The sequence below is a fragment of the Pezoporus wallicus genome, unplaced genomic scaffold (assembly GCF_028554395.1).
Source record: "Pezoporus wallicus isolate ANWC-B61680 ecotype Strahan unplaced genomic scaffold, APGP_CSIRO_Pwel_v1 contig_2025, whole genome shotgun sequence".
NCBI lineage: Eukaryota > Metazoa > Chordata > Aves > Psittaciformes > Psittacidae > Pezoporus > Pezoporus wallicus.
The window spans coordinates 5,424,894-5,438,609 of NW_026640253.1; the positions used below are offsets into that span (position 1 = coordinate 5,424,894).

The window sequence follows — 13,716 nt, forward strand, 5'->3', positions numbered from 1 at the left end:
CTGCAGGTTTTAAACTTTCTCGCACAGGGCTGTAGGATGCTGAGTGCTGCCGGGCAATGCTTGCAGCAGCATCGTTAAAACCTCATCATCAATAGAATGGATTTCAGTATGTGCCTGAGTAATCAGAAATGTGAATTTGGGTCCAGACCCTTAGCTGCACAGACAACATGAGGCAATGGCCAATAGCTGGTCTTGTGCAGGACTGGGTTTACACAGGTTTGTTACCAAAATGTAATGACAATGAGCCAAACCTGGACATCATTCAAGTTGATGTCAGTTACTGGTCCCCACTTACGTGTGTTTTTTGTGGGTAGACTTGATGCTGAGATTACTAAGGAAGCCAGCACAGGTTCAGGGACCTATGTTGTGTCAGTATTTTATCATTTGTACCAGAATTTAAAGCATTTCAAGTGGGGGCAAAATACAGCCTGAGGCTCCTCATTGGAGCTGCAGAACACGATAAATAATGAATAAAACTTCTTGGTGCCAAGTTATGTCTCAAGCCTAGTGGCAAATGGTCAGAGAGGGCATCTGCATCCCCTGCAGATGCGGTAGAAATCCTGTGAGCTCCCCGCATGAGATCGCAGAGCCTGACCACGGAGGAGATTGGTACCAAAGCACGTGGGCTGTGTCCAACTGTGAACTATGTCTTCTGTCTCGTAGCTGAATGCACAACCTGGTGGAGTATACCTTTGTTTTTTTTTACTCTTTTTTTCCTCTTAATCAAGTCACTGCAGTGATGACCTGTATTGTTAAGCCTCAGTGCTAAGAGATTGGTATCTGGCTGGGAATGTGGTATCTTTAACAGCAGAGCTTACTGAAGATGCAAATAACTTCCTCCCTTCAGAAAAGTTTTGTGGGTTGTTTTTGTTTTGTTTTTTTTTTTTTAAGTAGATGTTTTAAATTTGATTTGCTTTTTGTTTTTCTTTTGTTTGTTGTTTTTTTCCCCCTATAAACCTGAACAATGTAGGTGTCTAGTCACATACAGGTCTTAGCAAGAAAGAAAGTTCGAGAAATTCAAGCCGCCATTAAGGTACGTTTGGCTTGCCCAGTTGTAGGGGGCTTTTCATCTCCATGGTTACAGGCTTTTCCTTTGTTTCCTCCCTTCCCCTACCCTGCAGGTGTCTAGTCACATTCAGGTTCTTGCCAGAAGGAAATCTCGTGATTTTCATTCCAAGCTGAAGGTATGCGCTTTTCTGCTTTTGGGCTTGTGGTTGCTATGCCTGTCCCTTCCTCCTCCCCGCGGTGATGGGTGAGCGCCTGGTGCTGCTGTGCCTGTAACCTCGTTTTCCTGCATGTGGTAGCTGTCTGCGTCTCTTTGTGTTTAATCTCCAGTTTCTGCACTAGCATCCACATTAAAAACATTGTTTTAACACTGTCCAAATGCAAAGTGCACTACTCTTTGTAACAGCTCGGCACCTAAACCTGATTTTTAACCTATTAGTCTATTTCATTTATATTTTTAACAGTTGAGTGCTAGAAGTGTATTTAAATACATGGGGGTTTTATACAGTCGTGTAGGCACTTTTTCTTTTTTGCTTTTTCCAGAGGGGGAATTGGGGTAATTGTTTTCCATTCCCAAATGTTTTTTGTCTGTGCTTTTGAAATGCCATCAAGAATACTTAAAATAGATTGTTTATTCCAAGTGCCAGAGAGCACAGCTCATCAAGATTGCTCAAACTGTAAGGTGTTTCTAGAGTATAATCTAGTATCACCTCCAGTTACATGCTATTTACAAGATTCCCTGAAATTATTTTTTTTTAAAGTAAAATATTGGCATTTAATCTTTGAAGAGCCTTAGTCAGAGTCCTGTTCAGGGAATATTAAGTATGTTTGCTTAATCTGACATGATGAATTGTACATGTCCCTGTTTTCCCTGCTTTCCGGAAAGAAAAATATGTTCTAAGGCTAAAAAGAAACTCTTGGAAATGCTTAATAGGGGTTTCTTGGATTGCTTTTTTCAAGATTTCCAGCAGAGATTCTGGGACCTTTTTTGTTTTGTTTTTACATTATTTCAAAGTGGAAGAGGGGGTTTTGCAGATTTTGCTGTTGACTTTTCCCCCTTTTTAATAACAAGCAAAGGAACTTGTAAATCTTTTACTTCCCTCCCTTTTTCTTTTTTGTTGATTTCCCCACACTCCTCCCCCCGAGATGAGAACAAGTCACGTTTTTGTTCTAGCTTAAAAGCAAAATGTTTCAGAAAGTAATTTCACAATACTAAGCGGTGAGCACTGCAGATGCTTACCAGGATCCTGGAACTGCAGCATATAAATAACAGCCTGGCTTTGTAACAGGCCTCCTTGACAGAAGCACTGGGTTTTTCATCCGCAGTGGGCAGCATGCTGGCAAGCTTGTATGGCTGTTGGTGGCTGGCTTTTTAGCTGCACTGGCTGAGCAGTTGGGGTTCATAAAGAACAACTAAGACAACTTAAACGTACTGCTTTTTAACCGAGGGTGCAATAATACAGAGATATGTGGCATTTTAAGCTTAAGTTGTCAATTCTTGATGCCTAAAATTAAGTAAGTAAATAGGTGGCCTTACTTTCAGAGATGCTCGGCACCAGCAGCTCTCAGAGAGTTTTATAGGACTGGTGAGCGCTCAAGGCTATGTAAATCAGGAAGCCAACTTTAATACCAAAAACCAGGCCTAAGAGCCTAACAGAAGTATTGGAGTTACAGTTCTAAAATATTTTCCTTTCTGGATGTCCAAAACAGCTTAAAATATGAAGACACTTACAAAGCAAAAAAAAATTATTTTTAAATACTGCTCCTGCTATCTGATTTTTTTTGAAGCTTTCCAAAGAAAAAAGAAGTTAGCTAAACCCTAATAGTATTGGAGACCCCTAGCCAAAATGCCATTTGCAGTAAATAGAGATCCAGATGGATTTTTTCATTTTAAGGAGTCACCTCAAGAAGGAAAGCTCTATTAGGGCAACAAAACACTTTGTAAGGGCTTCAGACCTTGCTTCCTTTTCACACCTGTCAGCGGGGAGCTGCTGTTTTGGTGCAATGAATTGATTGCTTCAGGAAGAGTCTCCCATCTCCACACCCCTCGTACTCTGCAGGGGCATTTGATTCGACTCTACAACTACACGGTGAGCATGGAGTACACACTGGTGACAAGGTTTGCCAGCCGCTGGCCTTGCCACCTTCCAGGCATCGCTGATGGCAACAAATGTCCCAGCCCTTCCCCAACTTGTCTTGCTGGCCAGCTGCCAGGTACTCATGCTGACTCCAAGACTTAGCTCCCCAGGAGCCCTGTCACAGCCCTGGTAACTCCTCCATGGACCCCAGCCTGACGGGTGACCAGAAAGGGCAGGGGAGCCAGGCTTTCCCCATACATCTCCCTCTTCCTTTTCTTGCCATTCTTAATGAAAGAGGTGCAATGGCATGACATCTGCCCTCCTGCACAGGACCCTTCCAGAGAAGTTGCAGCATCCCACAGACCTTGTTATCCCCACACAGAAGAGATGAAACTTTGATGCAAGAAGGTGCTGTAAGGGAGCTGCCTTTATGAGAAAGAGAGCCCTTGCTTTTCCTGCTGGGGAGCTGCAGTGTTACTCCCTGGAAGTGGGAAAAGCTGCTGAATTTGGACCCGAGATGGAACATCATTCCTCCAGACATTTTGTTGGTGCTCTTGCCTGGTTTTCTTATTATTTCTGTATTTAAACATCTGTATGGGCCAGTGTCCTTTGAAAACTGTCTGAGAGGGGTATCACTGGTGTGAAAGGAAGACAAGGTGAAAATATCTATGACTGCCAACTGTTTCAGTGGGGGTCATTTTGGCAGCAGCCTGGACTCCCCCATCAGCCTCCTCAGGAAGATGATAGAGCCTCATTTTTCTGGAGCTGGTGTAGTCCGTGCTTCCTCTTGAAGGATGACCAATACGAAGATACCCAAGGGAAGCACTGCTTCCAACCCAGGCCAATCTCATCCTTTTAACAATGAGCTGACACTTGCAATTACTCTCTAAAAGCTGTGATTGGTGGCATACAGGGGAGCGGTTGCTACTTAAAAAAAACCCATGCATCTGATGTCCAGTTCCCTACCTACAGTGTGAGTTGCAAGCATTCTGTGGATTAATGAAGAGATCCTTCATGCCACTTCACAGCTGTATGTTCAGTCAGCTCTGACCTGAGGATATCTCCCATGTTTCTTTCTCTTTGCCACCAAACATCCTCCCTACGCACCTCCCATGCATTCCTGAGGCCAGGTATTGCAGAGAAGCTGATTGCTCCTTGTGTGCCAGCGGTGCTTTAGTTGAGCTAATCACAGGCAGGGTCTTGAGGATAGCAGGGGTATGGCATGGAGGCTCCTGTCCCCCAGCTGACATCTGTTGCTAGTGGTTTTCTTCATAATGCTTTTTTGTACTGATCTTTTGGGATGTGGCCAATCTGTCCTGTTGACAGATCCTTAGTTCCTGGTCTCTTAGTTTGAGGAAGAGTATAACAATAACTCTTGTTTCCCAAGTATCTGCTGAGTTTATTTGATACCAAGAGATCTTTCTGTCTTGCCTTGGTCTGAATCCTGCTCATGGCAAGGGGAGTACTTGGGTGAATCTTCTTGTGTTTTCTTTGCAAAACCCAGATGGATGGAAGGATTTCAGAGCTATCTACACACATAGCATTAGATAGAATATTACTGAAGCTTACCCAGTAGATTGAAATCTCACCTGCATGCCATAGAGTCTGCATGGTCCAACAAAGTCTGTTTTCTTTGATGCCTGCAGTCACTCTGGATGAACGGATCCGTAGCCTGCAAGAAAGTGAAGATTTGCCTGTAAATGCTATTGCAACATTTCAAGACCACCAGTAGAGAATGTCCCACAAGCCCTTCCAGAGATGTTGTACTTTCTATTTTTTTTTTCTTATTTCAGGAAAATAAACTTGTTTTAGGGATTTTAATCTGATTTTTCTGAAGTTGTTAAAATCTTCCTGAAGTTAGAGGAATTTCATCTTATGAAAATGGAGAAGCTGAGATAAAGCTGTCCTTGGAGACAGATCTGAAAGGCGGCTCCTCTTCATGACATTTCCTTTCATGCAGAGGCTGGAAGAAGCAAAGCAGAATTTTTACACTCTAATGTGTTTCTGTGTCAAATACACCAGTCCATAGTGTTAGGTTGCAACATTTCCCATCTTTGCACTGTCAGGGAGCCAAAGTCACCTCTGTCCATTCAGGAGAAAAGATGGATTGGAAGCTGAGCATAAATAGAGAGTAAAGGTCTTCACAGCAGGGTGTACATCTATCTTAGACTTTCATTTCAGATATTTTTTCATAGTGCAAGATTAATTAGACACAGACAAAAAGAAACATTAAAATACCTACAGTTCATATGTATTGCATGTTTTAAAATCCATTATTCTTCATTCTGCATTGAGGGCTAAAAAGAAAATATTGTTGTCAATTATAAAATGCTAAAGATAGCTCTATACTTTTTAAATGAACAATGATAAAAGCCTTGAAATATTCCCTTTGATGTGAATGGAGTCTTCAGCATTTTGAAATACAATAAGATGGATTAATTGCTACTCATTAGGCAGCAAGTTGGGACAGCTTTGAATGCACATTCTCTTCTTGGCATTAGCTATTGCCTGGCTGAAATAGCCAGCTTTTGTATTTACTCCTGTCTTCTCTAATAATAAGCAAATTGGAGATCAGGGCTAGAAACACTGAAGTGCTCTCTATCTTTTGTCCAGAACAATTGTATATTGTCGTGATTTGTTTATCTTTTTTGAGCTACAGCTAATTATTGCAAAGTTTATTTGAATCAATACGAGATCTGAGCAGAAATAACATCTGCAAAATTGCTTATTAGGAACCTGGTTTATGTGTTAGTGTTACTGTAATATCCATTTTGTAAGCAAATTGTTGTTTCTTCTCTTACGTCTTTTTCTTATTATTTTATTTTTCCTTACAAGAAAAGTTTTGTATTTTAAATATTAGTACAGGTTTTAGGGTTTCTTGAATTAATACTGTGTTCTGTTTTGCTTACTTTTCCTCATACTCTGATTTTTTTTCTCCCAAAGCCATAGATAACATGGTATTCAAAGCCCCATTTATCATTCTAGGACAATAGTTTTTATTTTTTGCTGTTGAACTTGTTTGAACTGATTGAATTATTCATCTGTTTATGTTGGATTAAAAGAAAGTCAAGCACAAATCCTTTTGTGCTTGTCATGTAGAACTCTTACTTCATGTGGGGCTTTTATAGATATTAATAATTGGATGATACTGGGGAATTGTGATTATCTAATATAGCTATGTATTTTGCATTCCAAAACTAATGGGTGAAAAGTAAACCTCAAGGGCCTGATTCATTAAAAGTTATATAGTCTCCTTGCATTAGATTCTTAGCACTTCCACTCTTCAAAAACAAAGTGCTTGCAACTGCAGCCAGAAGCAGTTGGCTAAACCATGAGGCAGATCCTGATCTCCATTACCGTGGTGGCATTTTAGGGGTTTAGTGGAACTAGACCAGATTTCCACTCGTTATACTCTAAATCCACTTCGGTAATGTTCATTACTAATTATGTACCACAGTACAGAAGGACTGCTGCCTTCCCTTCCCCTTCTAAAAGAGAAGGCAGCAGTCTAAGAGTGCAGTCTGTTACTTAGCTGCAGTGTCATTCCTGGGCAGCAGCAATCCCTTCAGACCTCATAAATAAAGTAGTGTCAAGCCAGGCCAGGGCCAGATAGGACCTATCCAAGGAATACCTTAAGCTCCAGCAGCATTTAGTGATTCAGTAGGAGATAGTGTCCCCCCAAGCCTCTGCCGAACCTCAGCATGGGACTGTGCATCACCCTGGGCCAAACTCTTATTTTGCAGACAGCAGCGTAAACCTCATTGACCCAAAAGTATTTATTCCAGCTTGACACAGCAGCACAAGTGAGAGCGAAACCAAACCCTTTTGTCTTGGACAAGATAGGAAACCAAAGTCTTAACTATTTGCAGTCATTAAAAATCCCACAACGTTCCTGTTTAGAGTAGGGGTGTTAACCCATTTGTCCTGGCAAAATTCCAACCTGGGTAATTACCGTAATCTGCCTGTTTAAATTACCCCTGCCGTTTTAATTGGATATATGACTTCTCTAGCTGCCTAAACTGTGATGTAATACCATTGTGTGTTATTAATCAGTTACCAAGTTTCATCCCAGAAGCAGCTGTATTGCTGTGATAGGTAGAAAGACTCATTCCCTCCTGGTTACAAGCGTTCTCCGTTACAGCATAAAAAACCTCCAACATATACTTGGGTTTTTAAGTGGCAGACAAGCTAGTATTTCAGTTTAAATAAACAGCTTTAAAATGTGGTTTTCCCATTTGTTTTTGAAGACTATGAAGTCTGCCTGGTTATACAAGCACAGGCCACCACCTTGCAGCTCTCCAAAATGTTCCTGCAGCAAAAGGTACTCTTTTGGCAGTGGAAGTCAGGGCCTCTTATGTATTTGTATTTGATTTTGAATTGCATTTCTTTCATGTTTGAATGTGAAGATGCAGTTACTTTGAGAAAAACTGATCTTCCAACCATGGAGAGGTTCCTAAGTCTACAAAAGGTGAAACTTCCTGTTGATGTGTGTTGGCCTGAGGCTGTTGATGTCCGGTGGAACTGGTAGATTGCCACCATTGAGAAACTTTGTAGGAGCTGTTGAAATTCCTCAAGACTAGCCCTGCTGGAAGGGCTGTATTTCTGAGCTGGCATCCCAAACACTTTTGCTTTCTCTCTATCCTCCTGCTAATGTAATTGGTCAAAGTGGATGAGATGAATAGCCACTGCAAAATGCAGAACGTTCTAGGGTGAAAGCAGCAGTCGGCAAGAAGGAAGGCATATCCCTTCTCATGTCATGAAGCAGAAGATGTTTTCTCCCTCCAAAAATCCCTGTCCCTTTTCCTAAAATTCTGGCTCATCAGGCTCAGTGTCAATGGCAGCTGAGGGCTCCACAAGACAGTCTCAGTGTCCTTCCTTCTGTGAACACAACGGGTCTTCTTGAAGGAAGTGTAAGTTTTGGAAAATTTTTCCATAGTTCATTTCTCCTTAGTTCATCAGGGATTTACCTGCCCTAACTGTTGCCATGGCGTGCTCAGGCTCCTGTTGTAGTCCTTGGACAGGGGTAACAGTACAGAAAGTAACACACTCCAGTTGGTTTTGATGCCTGGCAAGCAAGAAATACATTGTCTCCTCCTCCAGTAGGTGCTTACTGCACTAACAGTAGCAGGGGGCTAGCCGGCTGCCTTAGATTGGAGACTTCAGATGCCTGAAGTGAGGCAAGATGAACTATGCCATAGACATCATTTACGCTGGGCTCATGCAGCTCCCAGGTGTGGGCTTTTATATCCCTAACAAAGCTTTTATTTTCCTGTTCTTCTTTAGTTTAGATCCACCTAATAGCAGCCATTATATCAGCAGAACAGTATGAGTCTGGGAACGTAGCAGGAGCACAGGAGCTGGGCTTTCCTTTGGTGGCACTGGCATGGCTGGTGGCAGCCAGGAGGCAGTGCAGGAGGGGAGGCTGTAGTGCCATAACAGCTCTGGAGAAAGAAGGCAGTATGAAAGCAGCACTCAGTTTTGGAGATTACTAGGACCCAAAGGCACACGTCTCTTGAATCATACATTTCAAACACAGGGTATTGATCCCCTTTATGTTCGGTTTTGTTATGATTCAGTCAACTGCAGGTGAGACTTTCATGGTTTGGCATTTCCAAGCCAGCTCCCCTAAAAAAAGAAAGGGGGAAGAGGAACAAAAGTCCTCTAGTGTTGCTTAAGGACAACTCGTGTTCATGTTTTCATGGTGGATGGTCCTTCTCACTATGCAGGAGAGCAGAGGTGTTGGCTTTCTGGATAGCTGTGTGAATGTCAGGACACTGCCACTTTTTCACACCCACCAAAGCATTTTATAGCCCAGTGATCTGCAGGCACCCAAAGGCAGCCAGTATAACGTGCCGTGCACAAACCTCCCAAATACACCTGGGGCAGTGGTAGGTGCCTGTAGCTGGCAGAGACAGAGCTGACTTCCAGCTCTTACCCAGTGAACTGCTTGTGTTTATATGGGAAAGCTACAAGTTGGAGAAACCAAGTTTTGTTCGTGCACTGATGGGTAATGTGTCCCCCTGCCCGCTGCACAGCCACAGGGCAGAAGCTGCTCTGTCGGTGCGCTGTCAGCTGTAGCGAGGCAGTCCCCATGAGGCAGGTCATAAAGCAGTGCCCGGTGCTGCTGTGCTGGAGCAGGGCGGGTGAGTCCGCAGGTGTTAATGCTTCTGCAGGCAGTGGGTTGCACTTCAGGCTCACATCCTGCGCAGTGCAGAGGGGGACTGTGCTGGAGCAGCTACTCCCCTGCTCCACCTGCCGCTCTCCCAGGCTGCATCCCACAGGGGCTCCTTGCAACGGCTTAGGGAAACAAGCTCAGCAAAAACCCCCTTCACCCGCTCTCTGCAGCTGTCACAGAAGGAGGTGGTGTTATTTCTCCCCAGTGTTGTTAGGGGTTTCTGATCCTTTTTATTTGTTTTCCTTTTAATGAATCAGTCCCTAGGTGAAAATAATGCATTTGTTTAAAGCTAATATTGGATGTTGAGCAAAATGCTCTTCCTTTTGTCTCTTGCTATTTTGTTCATATTTTGCTAAGAGTCTGCTCTTCTACACAAGCATTTTAATAAACTGTTTGTTGTTGTATCCAGGTAACAAGCATGGTAAGTATTTTAACTAAACCAAGTATTATGTACCTTAGCTGTGCTTGGCAGAATTTTTGGCTAGCTTTTCCTATACTTTTAGCCTGTGCTGTTTCTAAAGGAGCTATTCAAAGGAAGAAACTGCTCACCTATAGTACTACTATAAACAAGCTTTAGAGGGAGCATATGTGCAAAGTCATATACCATATATAAGAGCATGCATCTCTTGCCAGCATGCTTGCTACTTTGCTTGAAAAATAAAAAAAAATTAAAAATAAAACCCCCAAACAAAATCCTTGCCTAATACTGCTTGTGTTCCTTCATTCTAAGTCACATACTTAAATATTAGCACTTATTAATACGGTGTTTCTGGTTGAGGAACCCCCCTTTACCAGATAGTAACAGTCTGTTGTTTACTTATTTTACCTGACCTAAGATATCCACTTAGTTAACACTGTTGCATTAAGAGGCTTTCCTTTTCTATTCTGTGATCATACATATTTGGCAGTGGCTAGGACTCCAAGCGCTGCTCTAAAACAAGTAATCAATAACAACCCATCTTTTCCTAAACTTGTTTCTGTATTCTTGGAAACAGAAGTTTCATGGCTGATTGTTTTCTTTGGGAACACTGTAAATTAGTAAAATTCCACAATTGGAAGTTTAAAATCTTAATTACATTTTTTGTGATCTATCTTTTAAAATACTTGTTGTAAAACAGAATCCAAAATGTTTCTAAACCTGTAAGCACAAAGAAAGATCTGTCATTGCAAGTCAGTCGCAGTTCTGTGTTCTCATTTTACAGTGTAATACAAAAGGCAAACTTCTCTTAGATCTAAACGACAGGGCGCCAGTCTCGGTGCTCCCTGTCCTGCAGGCAGAGCCTTACCAGCATTCTGTGTTTAGTCCAGCCTGATTTAAAATCAGCAGAATTTGCCCAAATAAACAAGTGGTCAATAGTTTGCTCTCCCAGAGCTTCCTGCTTGTTGGCAGAGCAGACTGTGAGAATTCAGGTCCACCATGCATGTCTGAGAGGAGGTTTTGCCTTGAGGTAGTTTGAGTGTTAGCCTCTGTGCTGTATTTTTTTTTCCTGCATGGTTTGCTATTTTTGCATTTTCTGTGTGGCTTTTTAAGTTTTTAGTTATGTGCTTGTAGCTGCAGTTATTTAACATCATTTGTTGTGCCAAATGTTTTAAGACTCCATGTAATTGTCATATTAAAGGATCAGACAGCAAAGGACAAAGCACTCCAGCACATGGCAGCAATGTCATCAGCTCAGATAGTCTCAGCTACTGCTATTCACAACAAGCTGGGCCTGCCAGGAATTCCCCGTCCTACATTTCCTGGGGCACCTGGGGTAAGTTGTTAGCTGAGTCCCAAAAACTCCCTGTATTCTCTAACAATGTGCAGTAGAAAATTAAGGCTGAATGAATGGATTAATACTTTTCACTTGTGTTTGCAAAAGGAATCATGCTTTTTCAGAAATATCCAAAGTCTTTCAACAAAGAAAACAATTGTGGGTCTGTTTGTTTGTTTTTCCTCTTCCAGTTTTGGCCGGGTATGATTCAAACAGGGCAGCCTGGATCCTCACAAGAGTAAGTCTGAAAATTAAAATATCCTTCTATTTGCAGCATGGGTCTGGCTTGTGCACTTCGCTGCCAGGGGATATCAGTGAGGCAAGAGCTAGCAATTTTTTCCAAAGAGGAGGAAAAGATAGTTGTAGGGAAAGGAAGAACCCTTACAGTGATCTGAACTCACATTCAGAAAGTTAGAAGGGATCCTAGATTTCAAAGCTGAAGCTGAATACCTAATGGGCACGCTTCTTTTTCTCCCATTCCATGCTGACGTGATGATAATACCAGGGAAGCAGTTTTTTAGGTTTTGTCTGTGGATAAGTTTCTGGCACATATACTTCCAACCTTTTTTAAATGTATAAGCAATACTGGAGGCAGGGGGCACATGCTTTTCTGCAGGGCAGGAGATGACTGCATGAGGCCCATTAGTGGGATTACTACCCTTTGGCATCATGGTAGCAGCACCATGTGGAGAAGGAAGCCTTTGCCACTCTGTCAGGTGTTATGTTTTCTGCCTTGAGGTGATCTCTGGAGCAGTGTTTCCCAGCCTTATTTTTCAGCTTCTCATCACATTATTCCTTTGAAGCCCATGGGAGTCTTTGTGCCCCTGTAGTTTAATGTCCTCTGGATTTATTAGGAGTCAAAACAATCATCATCCATGTCTGCTGCACACTTGCAACGGGTGGGTCAGGTTTCCTGCTGCGTGACTCAGTGCAGATGAACTCGTCGCTTTAAGATGTTGGGTGTAATTCTCCCCCTCCTCTCTCTCTCTTACCTTTTTACTCTCTGTCTGTTAAATAAGCTATGCAAGGAATTGATATATATGTTTGTGGGTAAAGGTCATTAATCATGTATTTTCTTATACAATGTGACTCTAATAGAGTTTACTGTGGATGGCATGGTGTATGATTTTTGTGTAACTCTTTATTCCAGCGTAAAGCCATTCGTTCAGCAGGCCTATCCTATACAGCCATCAGTCACAGCTCCCATTTCAGGTAATTCTTCCATTTATACTCTCCTTTAAAAAGACTTGATTGTGTACTGAATGCAATGTATTAATTTTTCCACTAATCCACATCTAACATTCCCTGTAGCCAGACCAAACACCAGTTCCAGTGTCCTATTAGCTGGTTATAATCTGGGGGAAAATCACTGGTTTTTGGGTTTTGTTTTTTTGGTTTGGGGTTGTTTTTTTTTTTTACATTTTGATAGGAAACACTAATACATATGCAAGGAGTTGTGATACATGATCTTCAGTCAGCATTGTATGTGATAGGTAAATTGTATATGATAGGTAAATGCTTTGTGAAAAATGAGTAATAGGATGCATCTTTCTTTTTTTAATAACTAAATTTCATTTCCATCTGTAATGAAAATAACCCTTAATTTATTTTAAACTGAGGCTAAAAACTCTTCCAAAACTATATATATTTAGACTTAAGTGTAAAACAACTTTTTGTATTTGGTCGTTGATAACTCTTCCCCCTCCTGAACGTCCTACTCTGTCTGGTATGACTTTGATAAGTACCTAATGTTTATTCTGACTTCCATTGCTCAAATTGATCAAGCCCTTCCCATGGCTACTCCTTTTCCCAAGTTGGCTTCATGGCTAATTTCAGAACAGATCATTATTTCTTTGCAGACGATAACTAATTTTATATCTCCCTTGCCAAATGACACCATGCTTCTGGCTCCTTGAACTGCAGTTTTCTGACTCTTACCCAGTGTTTTTATGATTTTCTAACTTGCTGCCATTTAATCTTTAAAACTAAGGCTATCTTTCTGCATCCTTGACTATTTCCTTTTTCTTGATGCTCCTAATTTATAACATTGATTTCTAAGGCAGACATTTTGAATCATCTTCTTTTACTCTTCCCTGTTGCCTCTCAGGATAGGATTATTAGTATTTCTAAATCAGTCAACACTTATGCATGAGCTTTTGCTTCATTTGAAGTTCTGTTCATGTCTAACCAGTCACGTTTGTAATTCCCTATTTTATACAAGCCTCACATCTTCATTGCCTGCCTTTGAGGTTTGTGGTCAGGTACCATACCCTTATTGCAGGATATGGACACACATTATTTGTGACTTCTCCCTTGTTCTCAGCCTAGTTTGAGATTAACTTTGTTTTCTAACCTTTGGTGCCTCTCCCCTGCCATCCCTTGCGCCCACATCATTCATCCTTGCAGCCGCATCAAACCCGCATCAGTTTTGCCTATGAGCTGCTGCTTTTCCCTTCTTCCTTTACTGTTTTGTTTCCTTCTCATCTAATTTTCCATGATAAGGAGCAAGAGATAGCACTTATTCCTTCTCTTGAGGTGAATGGAGATGGTGGTTAACAGCCCTTCTCTCTCTAGATCATGTCATTCTCTCTTTATTATCAATTTAAAACCTTCTTTTTCTTTTTAGGATATGATTCAGCTCTCTACAGTAATTATTTATTATTATCTGTAATAATGCTCCCTAAGAGCTCCAAAAGAAGTCAAA

General features: G+C 41.6%; 1 protein-coding gene across 8 annotated transcripts in view; it reads left to right on the forward strand.

Moving 5' to 3' along the window:
- TEAD1 (TEA domain transcription factor 1) overlaps positions 1 to 13,716 on the forward strand; it is a 162,687-nt gene that overhangs the window by 118,041 nt on the left and 30,930 nt on the right. For 3 of the 8 annotated variants that reach the window (XM_057418298.1, XM_057418297.1, XM_057418299.1), the window contains 5 exons: positions 971 to 1,033; positions 1,122 to 1,184; positions 10,878 to 11,012; positions 11,204 to 11,250; positions 12,163 to 12,224. In XM_057418298.1, the coding sequence (XP_057274281.1) occupies positions 971 to 1,033; positions 1,122 to 1,184; positions 10,878 to 11,012; positions 11,204 to 11,250; positions 12,163 to 12,224 (370 nt within the window). Of the gene's footprint in view, positions 1 to 970; positions 1,034 to 1,121; positions 1,185 to 9,234; positions 9,680 to 10,877; positions 11,013 to 11,203; positions 11,251 to 12,162; positions 12,225 to 13,716 lie in introns of those variants that run through there. The other 5 variants (XM_057418303.1, XM_057418300.1, XM_057418301.1 and 2 more) reach the window with 5 other exon arrangements.